The following is a 20,856-nucleotide window of genomic DNA, read 5'->3' as shown; positions in this document are numbered from 1 at the left end:
CCAGTCCTGGGCACTGTAACGTCTGCTCCTGGTGGTGACGGGTTTGCAATCCGGGGTGAGGTTCGCAAACAGGGAAGGTGTGTCGACCTTAAGGGGTGTGAGGCCACAGACAGTAAGGGTGGGTGGGTATAGGGCCACCGAATTGGAACGTCAGACTTTGAAGGTTACACTGGAAGTCTAAACCCAGGAGTGTAGCCGCGCAGAGGTGGGGAAGGACGTGGAGACGGAAATTTTTGAACTCCTTTCCCTGGACTGTGAGGTTTGCTACACAAAACCCCTTTATCTCCACTGAGTGGGAACCGGAGGCCAGTGAGATTTTTTGATTAACAGGGTGGATGAGGAGGGAACAGCGCCTTACCATGTCGGGGTCTATGAATCTCGCCATGCTCCCAGAGTCAATTAGGCAGGAGGTCTTGTGCCAGTTGATGATAACGGTCGTCGTAGCGGTTGAGAGTGTTCGAGGCCGAGACTGAACCAGAGTCACCGAGGCCAATCGCAGTAGTTGAGAGTTCTGTTCGGGCAGTGTGTGGTCGGCCGAGCTGGGGTCCTGGAGATTCATCCAAGATGGCGTCTCCCATTGGTCGCACATGGCCAGGGGTGCACAAAATGGCGGCGCCCATCCGTCCAACGTGGCGTCCGCGGAACAAGATGGGGGCGCCCGGGGTCCGCACGAGGCCCTGGGATATGGAGGTGGCGGCGACCGCTGGCCGCACGGGGCCCGTGGAGAGGTTTGTGGTTGCGGTCGGCATTCACCGCTGGAGACCGGGGCCACCGCTCGGGCCTGACATATCCCCACGAAATGGCCCATTTTGCCACATCCCTTGCAGATGGATGCGCGGGCCGGGCAGCGCTGATAGGAGTGCTTGGCCTGCCCGCAAAAGTAGCAGCGGGGCCCCTCGGGGTTGCCAGGCCGTCTTGCAGCGCAGGCCTGTGGCGGAATGGAGGAAGTCTCGGGGTCGGCCGCGGCGGGGTTTCACGCTGCCCATGAGGCTGCCGCGCGGTCGGGAACGTAGGTGCGGGCGTTCCTGGAAGCCACGTCCAGGGAGCCTGCAAGGGCCCGTGCCTCCTGAGACCCAGGGTGTCCTTCTCTAACAGGCACTGGCAGATTTGTGACGAAAGCATACCAGCCACGAAAGCGTCCCGGACTAAGAGTTCCGTGTGTCCGCTCGCCGAAACCTGCGGGCAGCCGCAGCTTCTTCCCAGCACCAGGAGTGCGCAGTAGAATTCCTCCAGCGATTCCCCAGGGGTTTGTCACCTTGTTGCAAGCAGGTGCCGGGCATAGACCTGGTTTACCGGGCGAATATACTGTCCTTTTAGCAGCTCTATTGCTGCATCGAAGTCTTCCGCTTCCTCGGTGAGGATGTAAACCTCCGGGCTCACCCTTGAGTGCAGAACCTGCCGTTTCTGCTCTCCCGTGGGTGCGCTTTCGCCGTCTCGCGATAACCTTTAAAGCACGCCAGCCAGTGCTTAAAGATTGCCGCTGAGTTCGCCACGTTGCAGACACTCCGTCTTGATTCGGAGCTCCACTCTTTCTTCTTAAAATTCTAGCTTATTAAATTGATGCACCATCAATGACCACTAAAGCAAGGTTGTAGTCCAACTGAAGGCTTTAATAAGCTAGATGTTTCCCCAGCAGCTCAGGTACAGAATGAGGACTGCTGGGGCGGCACGGGTCCTTATACCCCGCCTATCAGGGCGGAGCTATTATACACTCTAGCCAATAGAAAGCATACAGTTTCCACCAATGGTGCTTTAGCCTATCGGGTACCATAATACCTATAATACCACACTGTGAAAAGCACATAGTCGCCACATTCCGGCGTCTGTTTGGGGTGGCCAGTATGGGAATTGAACCCACACTGCTGGCATTGTTCTGCATTGCAAGCCAGATATTTAGCCCACTGTGCTAAACCAGCCCCTGATTAACGGACCTCTCCGCTTCCCAGCTCGCCACCCGTCGAGAGAAGTAGAAGAAGACTCCCGCCCGGGGTGCCCAACTAAGGGAACATTCCCATCTGTTTTAACTGCTCCCCGCCCGCGCCTGTAACGTCCTCTCTGTGTCCCAGACCCTGAGAATTTAACCAGGCCGGGCCGCGGTGAAACACCCGCTGCGGGTTCCCTCTCCCACTTGGCTTTTGCTTTGAAAATACAATGACGTAATGCGCGCGCTCGTACGCCGTGACGCAGAAGGGAGGCGGGGACAGGCGCGCAGGCGGCAAACGTCACCACGTTCAGCGTAGTTGACAAAAAAAAATGTTCTGCCTGCGAGAAATTGTGTAAAATGAAGTGTGCGGAAGAAAAGGCAGTGGGAGTGTACTTGAATTGAATGCCATTTTAGTCATTTTTTTTCTTATTCTACGTTCGGGCTGTTCAAACGTTGACGATCGGTGTTGTATTTTGGGGAGGGATTGAAGGGGGGGGGGAAGGGGGGAGGTTGTTGGCTCGGTCGGTTGGTCGGTCGGTCCCTGTTCGGGGTGCGAGGCGGCCGCTGAGGGGGAAAAGACATCAACAATATGGCGGCGGTGGAGCTGGAATGGATTCCCGAAACCCTGTATAACACCGCAATCTCGGCCGTGGTAGACAGTTACACCCGCTCCCGCAGGGAGATCCGCTCGCTGCCTGAAAATATACAGTTTGACGTTTATTATAAGGTACGGCCGTCTGACCCCTTCCCCCCCCCCCCCCCCCCGCCCCCCTCCTCCTTTTCAGTCGTTTGTTTTATTATTGCTTTGCAACTGGCTCGACTATTGAACTGGTTTCAGTGGGTTGTTGGTAATCCAGGGCTGGTCATAATTGTGCTGCTCCGAAAACGGGTGCCCTTGCCATCAATAGATGCGTTATGTGAAATTCGAAATTGGTTTCAAAAGCATATTTGCCGCAGTTGTCATCTGTCATTTATAACTAGGCAAGTAACGATACCAATCCCAATCTGTCACTGCACTTATACATGGTTTATTGAATGTTGCCGTTCCTGGGAGTAAGCTAGTTTGGCCTATTTTAGGACATATGTGGTTTGATTTCAGATTTCATCACTTGACATCAATACATTTTATTAATCTGAAAAGAATTGATTTGCTCAATTGATTTGTGTAGTTTTGTCTTAGCCGTATCTCATCTTCCCTCTTTTTGTTACTTGTTTAAAAAAATGCGGATTTCTTATTCATTGGTTGAATATCTTGGGCAAATTCAGTCCTGGCAGATTTCCTGCTAGGTTAGCAAAAACTTTTTTGCTTCAGTGATCAGCTGTTGCTGCCCCCACTTGCCACCCATTTGTTTGGTGAAGAATTGAAATGACAAAACTACAATACTGCTGTCCATTTGTATGCCTGTCTGTGGTTGAGGACAAAAGTCACTATGTGTTTGTTTTCGCAGAATGTACCATGAATTAAGCTTCGAATTCTGTGGTACGTTTTTATTACCATTTCACATATGCTGTGAAAGCATGTTTTTGTGCATAGTTTCTCTTATGGTAAGTTACCAGTCTTGCTGCAATGTATTGAATGAAGATGAGGTACTTGTCCGACAATGACGAAGGGAGAATTAAGGGGGTCAGTCACCCTAAACTGTTACTATGTAAATTTAGCCAGTTGTTTAAAGAATACTCGTGATGGCCTTGAAGTGGCCTTGCCCTTTGACAAAGATAGTACATGTTACAAGGAGACTTTGGGAAAGGAGAAAGATAACTTATTGTTAGTTAAATGACAGGGCCACTCTGGCATCAATAAATTACTTGCTCTTGCTACCTATGGTATCAGCAGAGATTTGTAAAATATTTTCCTGTGATAAACTGTTCTGTTAGTGCAGATCACAGAATGTTAACTAGTAAACAATATGGACTGATAGATTTTCTCTGGTTGTCCTTGCTATAGGCAGAAAGTTGATAAAACAGAACAAAGCTTCACAATGTAGCAATCTGTATTTGAGCTGAAAGTTACAAAGGGACATAAACAGATTAAATGAATGGACAAAACTGGCAGATGGAATTCCATGTGGGGAAGCATGAGGTTGTCTACTTTGGAGCCAAGAAAAACAAATGGGAATATTTTCATAATGGTGGGAGACTGGGAATTATGTCGGAACAAAAGTAATTGGGTGTCTGCATCACTAAAAGTTAATAAAATGCTTTTTGAAATGTTGACCTTTTGCTGACGTGTGTTTAAATAGGAGGAAGTTTTGCTTCAGTTGCACAGCCATCATCAAACTCCATCTGGCAGACTGCATTTTGTTTTGGGTACCTCGCTGAAGGAAGTACATATTGGCCTTGGGAGGGGAAGCCGTGCAGAGTCACCAGAATTCTACCAAAGGTTTAAATCATGAGGACAAGTTGAGTTAAAGGGTTGAGGGATAATCTAATTATGGAATTTGAAATGGTTTTTAAAAGGATAAATGGTTGGGATGCTGGGTCAATCGAGATATTCAAGTCTGATTTTGCTGGATTTTTATTAGGTATGGGGAGTATCGAGCAATATTGATTAAAGTTGGGTAAATAGAATTGAGATTCCAATCAGCCGTAATCTAATTGAATAGCAGAATAGGATCAAGGGGCTGAGTAGTCTATTCCTGACAACGAGCTCAAAACGTTGCTGTCAAGAAGAGCTGCAGAATATGGCAATGCAAATGTTTACCTCTTGGTAGATAATCGCAGAATCCTGCGGAACAATGGGCAAAGGAAAGAAAAGAGTTATTGAAAGTCTAATAATGTTTCTGCAATAATAATGGTTTCTGCCTTGGGCTAATAAATTTGAGAATTCAATTTCTTCATGGAAAAGTTGATAAATACCACAATGCTCAGAAGACAATCAGAAGTATCCTAAAATTGTTGTGACAGTTTTTCTTCCTATAACTTCATTTTCAAGAATACTAATTTATAGTGACAGAATAAGCTGCATTCCACTTTTATTGCATGGCATTCCAAGGTTGTCAATTTTCTGTGGAAGCCAACAAACAGCAGTTGCCTTGCTTGTACTGTGCCCAAGCTCAGTGCAATGTCATGAACTACATATTTCATTTTGCCCACAATATTCCACTTGATTTCCCTGAGGTGATTGTGGCATTACCAAATTAATGCACTTTGAAGTTAGGGTGCAGGGATGCACATGAATTTAACTAATCTGATTGCCCAGAAGGAAAAGCAGTAGTTTTCATTTGCTTGAGTCAAATACTAATTGGGCGTGGTAATTCCAGATACATTAAAGTAATACAAATTAAGGTTTTCGGTTTTGTAAATTAATTCAATTGTCTCTCCAAACACCGAGGTAGGTTCTTTACTCAGAGAGTGGATAAGGTGTGGAATGGACTTCCTGCCGAAGGGCCTGTTATGTGCTGTAATGTTCTGTTCTGTGCTGTACTGTTCTATGTTCTATGTGTCCATAGTCTATCCTAACCAAACCCCACACATTCTTGCTGTCCTTTCTGACTTATGGATACCGACGCTCCAATGCTGCAAATTTAAAATTCTTGTTCCTATTTTAATGTCTCCATGATGTGTCATTTTTGTATCACTGTAATCTTCTCCAGCCACAAACTATTTAGTCTTCCACCAAACTCTCTGCTTCTCTAACAACAGCTCCTTGTGCATTTGCCCCACTAGTGTTGTTGCTTCAGCTATCTAGACTGCATGCTGTGAAACTACTCCTTAACCCCTATGCTGCTCTTTCTAACTCCCTTCCCATATTCCAACACTTGAAAAATCTTTTCATATTTTACATTGTTACACAATGAACATTGGCATAAAATGCCTGGATTTCAATTTTCAATATTAAGATAGCGCATTTCATGTCAATTTATTGAAAATGCATTCAAAATAGTTTCATTGTTTTACACTGTGACAGTACCACATTTAAACAATATTGAACTATAAAAATTGCAGAGATTAAAATAATTTGTGGAACCAAATGTTCCAGGGACTGAATCTTATCTCAATTTTTACAACTGTCTCTATTAATATTCACAAGGTAAGGCTCAAGACCTGACTTGAGTTGTTTAGTGTGACAGCTAAATACCATACCACTATTGTAATTGCCACAAAAGATGAAATCCACTTTCTCTCCTTTTCAAATAAAAGTACTGATACTTATTTAAAAATGGTGTGCCTACAAATAATACAGCTGGGATATCAAAATGGGCATTCCAATTATTAATTCAGGAACTTGCTTGTATGACACATGCCTTCAGTTTCTTGCAGGAGAAGATCAATCTCTTTGGATGAAGGGCTTCGACATTGGATATTGAAACAGTGCTTGGACTCCTTCAGGTCAAGAATAGCTTTTTTGAGGTCAGCTGGGTACCTGACATGCATGGAAAATTTCTGACATTTTTAAAAAACAATTCATCTACATCTACAGGGTTTATGTTGATGCACTATTGATTGCACAAGCTCTCTCACGAGTCTCATTGCCCTTATAGGTTGTTTGCAGGATGCTGTTACAACTTGACTAGTTAGATAAGTGGTACGTTTCCCGCTCCTTGTTCATTTTAAGATATCCTGAGCATGAGTGTTATGGTTTATAAGGAACACCATAGATACTTTGCTTTTCTTCTTCCCCACCCCCAAACCTGCCATCCATATGTGCTCCCAGTAGGGCTGCTCAGTAGTGATGAGGAATAGGAAGTCCTACAGCACAGAAAAGGCCCTTCGACCCATCACGTCTGTGCCAGTCAAGAACAGTCACCTAACTATTCTAATCCCATTTACCAGCATCTGGCCCATAGCCTTGTATGTCTTAGGATTGCAAATGCACATCTAAATATTTCTTAAATGAGGGTCTCTGCCTCCACCACCCTTTAAGGCAGCGAGTTCCAGACTCCTACCACCCTCTGGGTAAAAAGGTTTTTTCCTCATATCCCCTCAAAACCTCCTGCCGCTTACCTTAAATCTATGCTCCCGGTCATTTATTTCTCTTCTCCTTTGGTGGGGAAAGTTTAATCCTGTCTATCTAATACTCTTATATTATACACCGCAATCATGTCATGACACGCTAAATTGCCCCTTAATTGGAAAAAAGTGAATTAGGTATCCTACATTTTTTTTTTAAGTTGGTCAGATATGACCTCCCCTTAAAACCATGCTGACTGTTCTTGATTAATCCCTGCCTCTCCAAATGCAGATTAATTCTGTGTCAGAATTGCTTCTGAGGTTAGCATGACTGGCCTGTAGTTTCTTGGTTTATCCCTTCCACCCTTCTTGAATGATGGCACCACATTGGCTCCAGTCCTCTGGCACCTCTCCTGTGGCTAGAGAGGAATTGAAAATAATTGCCAGCCCCCCTGCTATTTCCTCTCTTGCCTCACTCAATTGCCGGGGATACATTTCATCTGGCCTTCGATATTTGTCTACTTTTAAGCATGCCAGACTACTCTGAACCTCCTCTCTGTCGATGTTAAACTCTTCAATTTTATTACAGTCCTTCTCCTTGATTTATAAACCAAACGAGAGAACACCGACACAACATCCATAATGGACCCTACTCTTTCCCTAGTTATCCTTTTACCGTTAATGCAGTTATAAAATAACTTGGGGTTTTCCTTTCCCATAACAATCTTGAATCTAATGCAGTTATGTGTACGTTTTAAAATCACCCTTCCAAAATTAGTAGTAGAGGCTGATTTTAGCACGTCTATTGTGACCAGCCAACTTAGTAACTGAGCAAAGAGTTGAGATTTTAATATGCAACCTTCTAGTCTGCACGGCTTAATCAGCTGAGCTGATGAAGAATCAACATTTTTATATTAAAAATGTACATGCACAATCTTTTGAAAATATTTTATTTAAAGTTTTCATTTTAAAAAACACAAAGTAAACAAATCCATACAAACAAAATACCATTTACAATCTCCTACCCGCGGGGTGGGGGGGGGGGGGGGGGGGGGAGAACCCAACCATAAACCACGCCCCACTGACTGACCAATTCTTAAAGGTAAAAGACAACGGTCGCCACCCCCGGCAGGCTAAGGACCCACCCAAGACAGCCACCACCCCACCTCTAAAACGAGGAACACTGAAAAGCCCTTAGTCCCAGTCAGATCCCTACCCATCCCCCATTAACCTGCGCGATCACCCCAGTCAGCATTTCCACTGTGATATGGACAGCTGCACCCAAGGCCATGTCCACTGCTTTCCCTCCTGCTGAGCTTTGCAGGCTAACTGGCTCCATCAAAGAATGACTCCCTGTAACCTTCTTACCACCAACCTTCTTCAGATTTCAACATATTTGCGCCGACAAATTCCTTATCCCATGCGATGGCCAGGTTTTGATGACCAAAATCCCCGGGACCTGGGTTAAATTGTCCAAAAATCAATGACCATGGAAGTATTATGTAGAATTTAACAATTCTTCAATTAACTTTTTAAAAAATTTCCTTCATGCCCTGCAGATATTGAAATAGGGTAACATTGCCACAACAGCGTGTGTATTGAGTTGGAACAGGGATGGAATTGTTCAGGTCATTTACCATCTTGCCAACTTTGGAAATTACATGGCGATTAAATGCAGAAGTCTTTCAAATACATCAAATAGGCAAATACATCATTTCAACAAAAACTGATTCTCTCAAATGTGATAGCTTTTTGCACTTAATGGCATAATTGACTACCGTTTCTGATTTACATCAGTGACCCAGATTCAGAAACTCTATGCAAATTGGTCAAATTTGCAAATGATACCAAACTCGAAAAGGACGTGGAATTGAAGAAAGCAATTCACAAGAACAATAACAAATGAAATTTAATGCATTCAAATTTAAATAATGTTCTCAACATGCGGAGAAATGGTTGTAGTCCATGAAGAGTTGAAATAACTGAAAAGCCATAGGAATTCTATTATACTGTGCACTTGACAGGGCAGAGCAGCAATATAATGTTTAATAACATAGTGACAACAGTAGAATAAAAGTCAGAAGCAGGTGCAGTTAAACTGTGCTCTGAACAAACTGTACCTTGAGAATTGTGCCCATTGCAATTAATATTGTAATTGTAGAATCAAACGTCATCAGATGAATATAACAGTAGTAAGGCCCCCGTTTAACAAGCTGTTGGTACAGTGACTGACACAGCAGGTTTAACTTTTCTCAAAGACCTGCAGGCGGAGAGCAAAGCAGTAATAGATGTGCTAGAGTAGCTTTTTGAGAAAAATATTTATTTATCTGCTTGATAGTATAGGACTGAGTTTTGCTGAAAAAAAAGAGATACTCTTGATGGAAAAAAAAGAGATGCTGGGGTCACATGATGTGCTGTGTTTTTGTGCGCTCTGGCTCTGTTCATCTTTTAACCCATGTTTTCATCCTTGTGCTCATTTCTTTTTTTTGTCTTTTCTTGGATAACATACTATATATTGTTCCGAGAATTGTTGGTTAGTGTTTGTGCATGATAGAACCGAGTTAGAATGTTTTAATCCTCGCTTGTTCGGGGTGGTTAGAAGGAGTTTGGGTAGGGCCCTGCCTTTTGTGGTGCAGTTGCTTTTGAGCGGGCCACCGCCCTGACGGTGTGGTGTACATCGACAGATGATGGCAGCCAACAAAGATGTTATTTTGAATGGAAATCCAGGTTCCTTGAGGTATAGGTCGTCAAGGCCCAATTCCAAGAGTTGCGGGATGTTTCTATGGAAGTAATGGCAGTGCTGCACGAGAAGGTTCCTGCAATAGAGCGAGCACGGTCCCTGGTGGAAGCCCACCTCCGTAGGGTTGAGTTCCTGCTGCATGGCCTGTTGTCCATCCTGATAGTCAGGAAAGAGAGAGAAGGGGAACAGGAGAGGACGGCTGCTGAGTCTGGTTCTCTCTTTCTCTCTCTCTCTCTCTCTCTCTCTCTCTCTCTCTCTCTCTCTCTCTCTCTCTCTCTCTCTCTCTCTCTCTCTCTCTCTCTCTCTCTCTCTCTCTCTCTCTCTCTTCTCCCCCCCCCCAAAAAACCTCAAGCTGGAACCTAGGTTGTTGACCGCCTGGGTTCTGGCATGATGTCATGGTGAAAGTCCTGGTGCCTCATGCTTCGATCGTCCAAATCCTTGGGAGTTCCTGATGAGTGCTCATTGACCCTGATCCTGCTTCATCTTTGAATTTGTCCTTCTTCATGCGCCTGTGAAAGAGGTCTTTATCCTGATACCAAAAGAGAAAATGCTGGAAAATCTCAGCAGGTCTGGCAGCATCTGTAAGAAGAGGAAAGAGCCAATGTTTCGAGTCCAGATGATCCTTTGTCAGCTTTGACACAGGGTTATCTGGATTAGAAACGTTAGCTCTTTTCTCACCTTACAGATGCTGCCAGACCTGCTGAGATTTTCCAGCATTTTCTCTTTTGGTTTCAGATTCCAGCTTCCGCAGTAATTTGCTTTTATCCAGTCTTTGTTCTGATGACTGCCTTTCTGCATCTCGGTTGTTATGCTGGACTTTGGCCCCTGTTGATCATGTTGTCGTCTGCTTGATGTTGTCAATTTTCTCTGTTTATAGGGAAGTGAATAATGTGAATGTGTCAGCCTGTACCATTGAATGTCCTGATTTCAACAAGTTCACATCAGTCAAATGTTGGATATGGTATTTGTGCACAGTCTATATTCTTTAACCTAAATGTATTTGGGTTTTACGTGGTCTGACAATCCTTGTGGTGGAGGGAAGGGTTGCTCCCCTCCTCACCTAGAAGGAAGATGAGCGGAGCCAGCGCGGGGTAGAGGGTTGGAGTTGGTAGGATTAATTTGTTGTCCTCGCTATGATTGAGGAAGCTCCCCCCAGTTAGAGCTAACCGGGTTTGTTTTTTTGTCCTTTTTAATTCCAATTTCAAGAGCATCCATGTTTTTATCTTTAGGCCCAGGCAACCTGCTTGATATCCTGATGAGAACTGGGCTAAATCTGTCTCTTCCCTGCTGTTGGAGTTTTACCAAGGACGAGCGTGGCCCTGAGAATCCCTTGTGGCAGGGTTTTCAAAGTGCGGGTCGAGACTCGCAGGTGGGTGTTGGGAATTCACAGAGCGATTGGCCGCGTGGTTCCCATGGTGGCCCTTGTTAAGTAATGGGTTAAGAGACTAGTTGTCTCATTTATGTTAAGTATCTATTAATTGACACTGATATGTAAAGGGGCTTCAGGTGGCCTCTGGCAGGTGGTGTGTTAAGAGTTTTGTGCAGAGGCTGTGGAAGTTAAATAAATGGTGTTTGGTGAAAAGGAACAAGAACTTTAGACTCTTCATTTCACAGCAACTAAAACGTCGAACAATGGTAGCAGAGGATGGTTGCTGTGCAAATGTGGAGGTTTGAAAGATACAACTTTCCCTGATCAAACCAAGGAGTGAGTGAGAAGGAAAAAAAATGATACATGGCTGAACCCAGGATAAAGATGGCTGGATATGACTATCCTCCCTTATTTTCTGGAAGGGAATCATACGACCAATGGAGAAGCGCAGTAGTTATGTGGACTAAAGTAACTGCTTTGGGAAAGAGAAAACAAGGTATGGCATTGGCTCTTTCTCTACCATATGGCAGTAAAATCCGAAACAAAGTGCTTTCTGAGCTGGAATTGGAAGAGTTAGACTCAGAAGAAGGTCTGGAGACTTTATTACATTATATGGATAAGATTTATAAGAAAGATGACTTGTTAAGTGCGTATGAAGCATGGTCGGATTTTGATAAGTTCCGGAAAATGGAGGATATCTCCATGGAAGACTATATAATGGAATTTGACAGACTATATAAAAGACTGCAGAAACACAATCTGGAATTTCCACAGTCTGTGTTGGCCTTTAAATTACTTGACTGTGCTAGAGTGAGCAACATGGATAGGCTCCTGGTTTTGAAAGGAGTTCAGTTTACTGATAAGGATACCTTATTCGAACAGATGACAAAAGCTTTACAAAAGTTTCTGGGGAAACATTTGATTCCGATGGCTCTGATGACCCAAATAGGTCAGCCTGCAATACGGCAGAATATGGAAGATGCACTAGTAACAGGATGGCGAAATCGTATGACTACGAACAGGGCTCAAGACTATAGACGGAGACCGAGACAAGGAAATTATGAAGACAGAAACCTAGTTAGAACCTACAATAGGAAGATGAACCCCAGAAATGCACGGGGCATGATAAATCGATGTTTTCGATGTGACTCTCAATACCATTATGCTTTCAACTGTCCAACTCGTTATGATAGAGTGTTTGAAGCGACACATGACACGGAAGAGTCCGAAGAGGAAAAAGATAGTGACCAGAAAGAAGGCATTGTCCTATTGACAAACAGTTTTACGCCGGTAATGAGGGTGTTGGCTGCAGAATCCTTCAACTGTGCTGTATTGGACAGTGGCTGCACATCTACTGTGTGTGGAATTGACTGGTTAAAATGTTACCTGGACTCTTTGAATGTTGAAAATCGTAACCAGGTTAAGGAATTTGAAAGTTCCACAAGTTTCAGGTTTGGGGATGATACTCTGAAATCGCTGAAAAGAGTGGTGATCCCTTGCAATATTGCCGGAGTGAATTATTTCATTAGCACGGATGTTGTATCAAGTGAGATGCCTTTGCTTCTGAGCAGACCATCGATGAAGAAAGCACACATGAAACTGGATATGGAACAGGATAAGGCAACAATTTTTGGAAAGACGGTGGACTTACAATTTACACAGTCGGGACACTATTGTATTCCATTACTGACAAATAATTTTTCAAGTAGAGTGGTTAAGGATGTGTTAATGGCAGTTGAAAATGGGACTTTAGCTGATTTAAAAAGTTTGTGGTATTAAAGCTGCATAGGCAATTTGCACATCCGTCTCCTTGGAGGCTGAAAAATGTATTAAAGGATGCAGGGGTAAGGGATGACGACTATACTAAACTGATAGAACAGGTTAGTGACCGCTGTGAAATTTGTAGGAAGTCCTGAAGGACACCAGCACGACCGATAGTAACCCTACCTTTGGCCAGGGATTTTAACGGCATTGTGGCCATGGACCTTAAGATCTGGGATAAAGCAAATAATATATTTATTCTGCATTTTGTAGATTTAGCAACCAGATTTAGTCAATCAACGATTGTACGAAGTAAAGAAAAGAGAGTAATTCTGGATCAAATCGTGGAAAAATGGATAGGGACAGGAATGTGTCCACCGGCAAAATTCCTTACGGACAATGGAGAATTTGCTAATGATGAGTTTAGGGATATGTGTGGAAACATGAATATCAGAGTTATGAATACGGCTGCAGAAAGCCCATTTAGTAATGGCGTCTGTGAAAGAAATCATGCTGTCATCGATGCCATGCTTCGGAAAATTTTGGCAGATCGACCAAATTGCAGGCTAAATTCAGCTTTAGCATGGGCAGTACATGCAAAGAATTCATTGCAGATGGTTGGGGGCTATAGTCCTTATCAATTAGTGTTTGGTAGAAATCCTAAAATTCCGTCCATTTTGGATGACCAGCCTCCAGCTTGGGAGGGGACTACAATTAGCTCTGGTTTTGCTGAACATTTAAATGCATTACATAGCAGTAGAAAAGCTTTTTTGGAAGCAGAAGTCTCTGAAAGAATTCGCAGAGCTTTAAGACATAACGTACGGCCATCAGATGCCGTTTTTCAGCAAGGAGACATGGTATACTATCAGAGAGACCATTCTAATGAATGGAAAGGCCCAGGGAAGATCATAGGCATAGATGGCAAAACAATTATTTTGCAACATGGTAATCAAACTGTTAGGGTCCATTCATCAAGGATAATGGGTACAGATTACAAATTTTCAAATTTAGACAGAGCGGACAGACATGAAGAGGAACCAGAGTCATCTGGTATGCAGGTGTTACAGAACTATGAGGACCAATTAACTGATATAGACAGGGTTTCTATGGAGGAACACAACACTTCTGGTGAATTAAAACAGGCCATTTTTCCGAAAGGGCAACTGCCAAAAGTTGGTACAAAAGTGACATACTTGCCTGAAGGGTCTAGTCAATGGAAGGATGCAACTGTTATTAGTAGAGCAGGGAAGGCCACTGGAAAGTATAAACATTGGTTGAATGTACAGCATTCAGGGGAAGGAGTCAAGACAATGGATTGGGAAAACAAAGTTCAAAAATGGAGGGCACAGAAACGCAGTGCCAGTTCAGATAGTACATCGGATAGTGAACAGGTCCGCAGGAAAAGGTCGAGAACTATTGAAAGGACATCCCACAGCAGAAGGGAAAGATCTAGCAGTACAGAACGAGATACCAGGCGGGAGAGGGGACGTAGTTTGTCAAGATCTCGGAACATGAGTAAGACTACGAATACTAATAGGAGTAGAAGCCCACATGCACGTGAGATTTTGGTGGCTTCAAATAAATTGGGTGAAAAAGTTATTAAAGAAGCTAAACAGCAAGAATTGCATAGTTGGAGTGAATTTGGGGTATACACGGAAGTACCGGATAGGGGACAAAGAGCTCTATCCCACAGATGGATTTGCACGGAAAAGGTTCTTCCGGATGGAACTTGTAAGGCAAAGGCCAGGCTCGTGGCAAGGGGATTTGAAGAAAACTTAGAAGATCAGGATTTAAGGGTAGATTCACCTCCAACAGGAAAGGTTATTTTAAAGATCTTCTTGGCTCTATTAGCCACAAAGGCATGGGAATGCAAATCTATAGATATAAAAGCTGCCTTTTTGCAGGGACATCAGCTCCAGAAAGACAGTTTTCTCCGTCCTAAAGAAGCAGCTAACACAGAAGGGGTACTCTGGAAGTTGAACAAATGTGTCTCTGGATTAAATGATGCATCTAGAGTCTGGTATTTTTCAGTAAGGTCAGTTTTGTTTAAAGTTAGGCTGCTGCCAGTTGAAAGCAGATCCTGCAATGTTTTCCTGGCACTATAAAGGAAATCTTTCTGGCATTTTTATGATGCATGTCAATGATTTTTTGTGGTGTGGGACTAGTGATTTTGAAGCTATTGTAATCTCTGGTTTGAGGAAAGAATTCAGGGTTGGAAGTCAGGCTTCCGGTGCATTTAAATATATTGGACTGGAAATTGGACAGACTAAGTTAGGGGCAACTTTACGTCAGCAATCTTATTTGGAAAGCATCACCCCAATAGCAATTAATCGTGGGCGAGTTTCACAAAAAGACGCAATGGTTTCAAAGATAGAAAAAGAGCAACTGCGAAGTTTAATTTGGTAACTGAACTGGTTAGGTAGACAGACTAGACCGGACGTGAGTTTTGATGTCTTAAAGAGTTGAGTACAAAAATAAATGATCCCAAAGTGGAAGGCATAATAAGAGCAAATAAAGCGTTGGCCAAACTAAAAATGCAGGAGTGTGTTTTGAAGTTCCCGGTTTTAAGTGACCTTAAGCACTTGAAACTCATAGTTTATAGTGATGCGTCCTACACAAATTTATGTGATGGGGTTTCAAGCGCAGGAGGTTTTATAATTTTCCTTTTGGGGAACAATGGTAAATGTTGCCCACTTGTGTGGGAAACAAAGAAAATAAGGAGAGTGGTAAAAAAGCACTTTGGCTGCTGAGACGTTAAGCCTTGTAGAGGCGGTGGATATGGCTTTTTATATAAGTATGATATTGACAGAAATTTTGGGGATTTGGGTAATATACCTATTGACTGTCACATTGACAATAAATCCCTGTGGGAAAATGTGCACTCTACAAAAAGTGTCAATGAAAAGAGGTTACGGATAGACATCGCAGGTTTGAAGCAGATGTTGGACAGAGGGGAAATAACAAAAATTAAATGGGTCGACAGGAGCTATCAACTGTCAGACTGTTTTACGAAAAGAGGGGCGAGTTCACAGAAACTTTTGGATATTGTTAATGAAGGGCACTTGTTTCTGTGACTTTTTTTTTTTTCTCCAAAAAAAAGGGGGACACATCATGTGTGTTTTTGAGTTTCTTGAAATTTTGTTTTCACCTAATTATTTTTTTTCTCCAAGGAAGGGGAGACTGTTAAGTAATGGGTTAAGAGACATTGCAATTAGTTGTCTCATTTATGTTAAGTATCCATTAATTGACACTGATATGTAAAGGGGCTTCAGGTGGCCTCTGGCAGGTGGTGTGTTAAGAGTTTTGTGCAGAGGCTGTGGAAGTGAAATAAATGGTGTTTGGTGAAAAGGAACAAGAACTTTAGACTCTTCATTTCACAGCAACTAAAACGTCTAACAGCCCTGATCGCGGGAGAAGCGCCCAACAGTCGTTACCGGCTTTTACAGTGAGAATGGCGGCTGCTGCCATCTGTTAAATGGAAATAAGTGAGGCTGTGTGAAAACATTCGGCTAGAAGTGGCAGCACAGAGCAGGTCACGTGCCCTGCACACACTGTCAGGCGCCCTCCAGGTACATGCTTTTGGCATCAAATCAACAGAGCAGTGTTGCCTTGCTTGTCACCAGCTGGAAAATGGAAGCAAGTGAACTGTAAAGATGAATGGTTTTCTTAAAAGTATTTTTCTTAAAAGTAAGAGATAACCAGAGTATCAAATAAGCAGTTTACCTATTGGACAGGATCTCGCAACAGAATCTGCTGGAGGGAGCTGCTCGGGTGAGTCCAAGGTAGGACAGAGCAATGCTAGTGTTAGTTCTGTACAGAACTCCAGGGTCTCTGGTTAACAGCCTACAAAGAAGAAACTGAACTCGGGAACAAAACAATATAAAGATGATTTCTTGAGGTATGGTTTTGTCAATTGTGCCAATGCAAGTAAGGATGCAAAGTCTTATATGTAGGGAAGTACTGGCAGATAAGGGGAGAAGTTTCAGATCTTGAAAGAGAACTGGTGGGTGAAAAGACCCCAGTGTCAGTTATTAACTGAGAGCTAACTCCAAATTCAAATACTGCACTGCTGTATCTGACCTGTAATACCACATTAAAAACACACCCAAAAGCCCATGAAGCTGTCAGCATTCTGGTGTAGCATTTCCCAGACGTATCCAGTGCTGAGTAAAGCATGCATTCTGTTGCTATTGTCCTTCACGCCGATCTACATGTGCAAGGTTGGATTTTCCGTTTTCATAAAGATAAAGATGGCACAAAGGAACTGCCTGAAGTCTGCACCTGATATGCGCATTGTCCTCTCTTCCTTTTGAACGTAACTCAAGTGAGTTTGTGAGGACCAAGCAGGTCCCTTTTGCATTAAAGGTAAGAGAATGTGACATGTGTCATGAAGGTCAGTTGGCATGAATCCCGAAGGTCAGCTGGTTGGCAAAAGTGGGTTCCGGGGAAAAAGTTTGAAAACACTGCCATTTGGACAGTGGTTCCATGATCCGGCTGGGTGTAGTCTCAGTCCCCGGGGGTTTTCTTCTCTTTGACTTGGGTGGGGGGAGGTGGTGTTGGTTCTGGTGCAGGCTTGGGATATCGGCACTTCCAGGGTGTCCGCAATGTGGGTGTCTTGATGGTTGTACTACCTTGATGCTGGGGTTTCCCATTGGCTAGGGCCAATTTGTACCTCCTTATTGGGTGAGGGGGGATGGTGCTGCCTTATCCTGATTAAATAATAAATATATATTTTTATTGTCACAAGTAGGCTTACATTAACACTGCAATGAAGTTACTGTGAAAAGCCCCCTAGTCGCCATATTCCAGCGCCTGTTGAGGTACACAGAGGGAGAATTCAGAATTCTCAGCCGATACGGGAATTGAACCCGCGCTGCTGGCCTTGTTCTGCATTACAAACCAGCTGTCTAGCCCACTGAGCTAAACCAGCCCTCATAGAATTGGGTTGGTGCAACCTCGGGGTGTAAGGTTTGGAGTTGTGTGGTGGTTCCTGGAGTGAGGTTCTCCTGAGTCTTTTATGACGGTGCTGGGCTAGACCAGGCCTGGTGCCGTGATCGAAATGCTACTATCCCTAAGGAATGGAGGTGCCCTCGGTATCCATAGAAGGAGCCTGGTGTGGTTGGGTCTGGCACCCTGGTGAGCAATGACATTTGGATGGACTGAGCGTTCTACCTAGGAGTTATCTTTATATTATTTTTCCCTGGGGTAGGAGTGAAGTCCCCTTGTTCAGTTGGCAGACTTTCATCTATTTTTGAATGCCTTAGATGGTAGCCCGGGCAGTTCTGTTATCCGAGCGATTAGTTCTAATAGTTCTTACTCTTTTTCTTTATCCTTTTCGTTCAACTGAGAGACCCTGGAGGTGTGGCTTCCATTGAATCCCTCAATTTTTGTCTTGGTTTTCTTCCGAGTACGAGTGGGGATATTAAGATGGTGGGTCTCGGTGCTATGGTTAAATTGGTGGGTCTTTTTGATGTGGTCCTGTGTTAGCTCTACCCCTTTTTTTCCCGAGTAACCGGAAGCAGTCAACTTTCCCGGTTCTGTCCCAGATCCTGGAATGGCTAGCCAATTAAGGGACGGCCAGCCATACAACCTATCCGGATAGGGTCTGCAAGGCCGGCGGGAGCGTGGCAGACAGCAGGTCCAATGGGGGTCTGGTGGAACATTTAAAGATGGTTGCCCGAGACTGTTCAAGACATCCGAGGAGGCAGAGGGGGGTCTGCATCATGGCAGCAGCACCCGGCCGACACTCAAGGCGGGAGGACACTTCAGGTGGGTAGCAAGCCCCCTGTTTCGTGGATGACTGGCTCCGCGTTCTTGTGGAGGTGGTGACTGTCAAACGTGACATCCTAATGCTGCAGAATAGTAAGTGACGTCACCCCACCTCACCAAGAAAGCCTGGGCAGAGGTGGAAGCCGAAGGTTTGCTGCATATGGATTCAGTATCGTAATGGTTCAATGATTTTCTGTGCTTGGCAAATGTGAGTACTGAGTTGGTGTAGTCCAGGGTACCCATCCTTCGTTGCGTTCAGTGTAGAAATCTGAGTCTCAGTCTCTGCCTCTGTTAAGGCTGGGAGAGAAGATCAGAAGCCCTGGATCTATCAAAGGGTCAGGTGTACAAAGGTGTTGGGAACATTCACATGGTTCATAAGGGTGAAAGCGGGTGGGCGACAGCATGGTATAGTATAGGGTTGAGTACTGAAAGCAACTTTGCACTTACCGGAGAAACTTAGCTACAACAATGCAGAGCAACATGTCACTGAATGTGGGGCGACAAACCTAGCCCTGGAGCTAGAATGCAACCAAGGAGGAAGGTTCTCTGGTTACAGGGAGGCTGGTGTCTCTGAGGAAGTTAAGAGTCCAGTGGGCAGAAACAGGACAGATGGCGAGTGAAAAGAATGTAGCATCATCTCATCTCCCATATGGACCTCCTGAGAAACTGTCCAATGATTCACTAAGCCACTGTGATGCCATTGCTATCACTGACACCTGGCCACATAGCAAGGAGATTGATTGCATGATGAGTAATAATACTCACTGATTGTTACTCAACAATTGTTTTTCTCCCTCCGATAAGCCAGCCAGGAACCTGACAACCCTCCGCTAACATCGGAGAAGCACAGATGATAGATGCACCGGTGCCACACTCTCCCTCCGCACCAAGCAGCAGTGCAGATACTGGCAGTCGGTGGGCAATAGAGTGCTGGATCAGATGGGTAGTGCACAGTGGTGAGGGTATATCATGTTCACATGAGCAGATGGTGGAGGCAGAGCGTGCCCAGGGTGTCAGCAGTCAGAGGACTGCTAGGAACCAGGACCACGCTGAGTCCGAGGCAGATGATGAGCCTCTAAATTCATCTATCAGGCAGCAGATGCTGGATATCAGTGGGATGCGCAGGGAGATCTGGCAGAGCTCCCTGAGTGTCATGCCTCTGTCGTGGAGGAGTCCATATGGAACATGAATACTGTATTGTCCTGAGCTACAAGCGCACAGCCTCATCCGTTGAGAGAGTACAGACTTTCATGGAATGGCAGCTCCAGGAACAGAATCAGGGATTCCTGGAGTTGCACTCAGATCTTTAAGCCCTCACGCAGGCAATGACCTTGGGATGTCAACGCCAGTGTGCGAGGTGGATATGGTACCCAGTCTCTCAGGTGCCCATCCATCAGTGATGAACAGGGTAGTACAGACATGCCTCAAGTTAGCAGGTGAGCTGCCTGTCGTCTCTTGGTCTCCTCTTGTGGTGCACCCGCAAACGGAAGTGAGAACAGCAGTGGGATGTGTGAAATGTTTGGCAAGTCGATTGAATTGGTCTCGGACGGAAGGCAAACACAGCCTAACTGATGGAATGCTGAATCAAGGGCTCCCTGGTATCCCTGCCTCTCTGAAGGTGCCTCATTCCTTGCTGTTCGTCCTCACCATGTGTCTGCCGAGGCTCCACATCTGAGTCATCATTGGATTCCTCCTCTGAGGCAAGTGCACCTGCCTCTATGTCCCCCCGTTCCAATGTTTTCCCCCCTTGAAAGAGCAAGATTATGCAGAGCACAGCAGACAACGATGGAAGCTACACTCACTCTGGCAGATGTTGCAGGGCACCCCCATAGTGGTTGAAGCATCGGAACCTAATTTTTGTCGTCTTCACCACCACCATTGTGGAGGTATGACGGCGATTGTGGGTATGACCGCAATTGTATCTTTCCTCCACCTCTGAGCTTGGGTGCCTGAGTGGTGTCAACAGCCCCTTTTTAACGAATATACTTCATCAGCCTTTGAAAGGTGGCTGGGACATTTCAGAGTCCAAATGGCATGACTCGACACTATTATAATCTGTCCGGAGTTATGAAAGTGGAGATTTGCTTCGCATGGACAGTCAAGGAAACCTGCCTTGAGTAAATCTACCTTTGTAATGTAGGTTCCTTTAATCTACTATATCTATGCAGTCTTGCAGCCGGGGTATCGGGTTAGAGTCTGATCTGGTCACTGCATTAATTATCCGGTAGTCGATGCAGAACCTTGTGGAACCGTCCAGCTTGGTCATGAGCACAACTGGCGAGCTCCAGCTGCTGCTGCCAGGCTCTTTAGTTGGTGCTCCAGCATGTAGTTAATCTCCTCCCGAACCTGGGCCAGCTTTTCTATGCCTAAATGATAGAGATGTTGCCTTATGGGAGGGGCATC

General features: G+C 44.7%; 1 protein-coding gene across 1 annotated transcript in view; it reads left to right on the top strand.

Moving 5' to 3' along the window:
• Positions 1-2,436: 2,436 nt before the first annotated feature.
• The window catches only part of appbp2 (amyloid beta precursor protein (cytoplasmic tail) binding protein 2), a 118,147-nt gene continuing 99,727 nt past the window's right edge, over positions 2,437-20,856 (top strand). Inside the window, exon 1 of the mRNA XM_072470128.1 lies at positions 2,437-2,651. Coding sequence (XP_072326229.1) covers positions 2,514-2,651 — 138 coding nt within the window. The 5' untranslated portion in view covers positions 2,437-2,513. The remainder of the gene's footprint in view (positions 2,652-20,856) is intronic.

This window comes from Scyliorhinus torazame, chromosome 12 (assembly GCF_047496885.1).
Source record: "Scyliorhinus torazame isolate Kashiwa2021f chromosome 12, sScyTor2.1, whole genome shotgun sequence".
Classification (NCBI taxonomy): Eukaryota; Metazoa; Chordata; class Chondrichthyes; order Carcharhiniformes; family Scyliorhinidae; genus Scyliorhinus; species Scyliorhinus torazame.
This window is presented reverse-complemented; position numbering and strand designations above follow the sequence as displayed.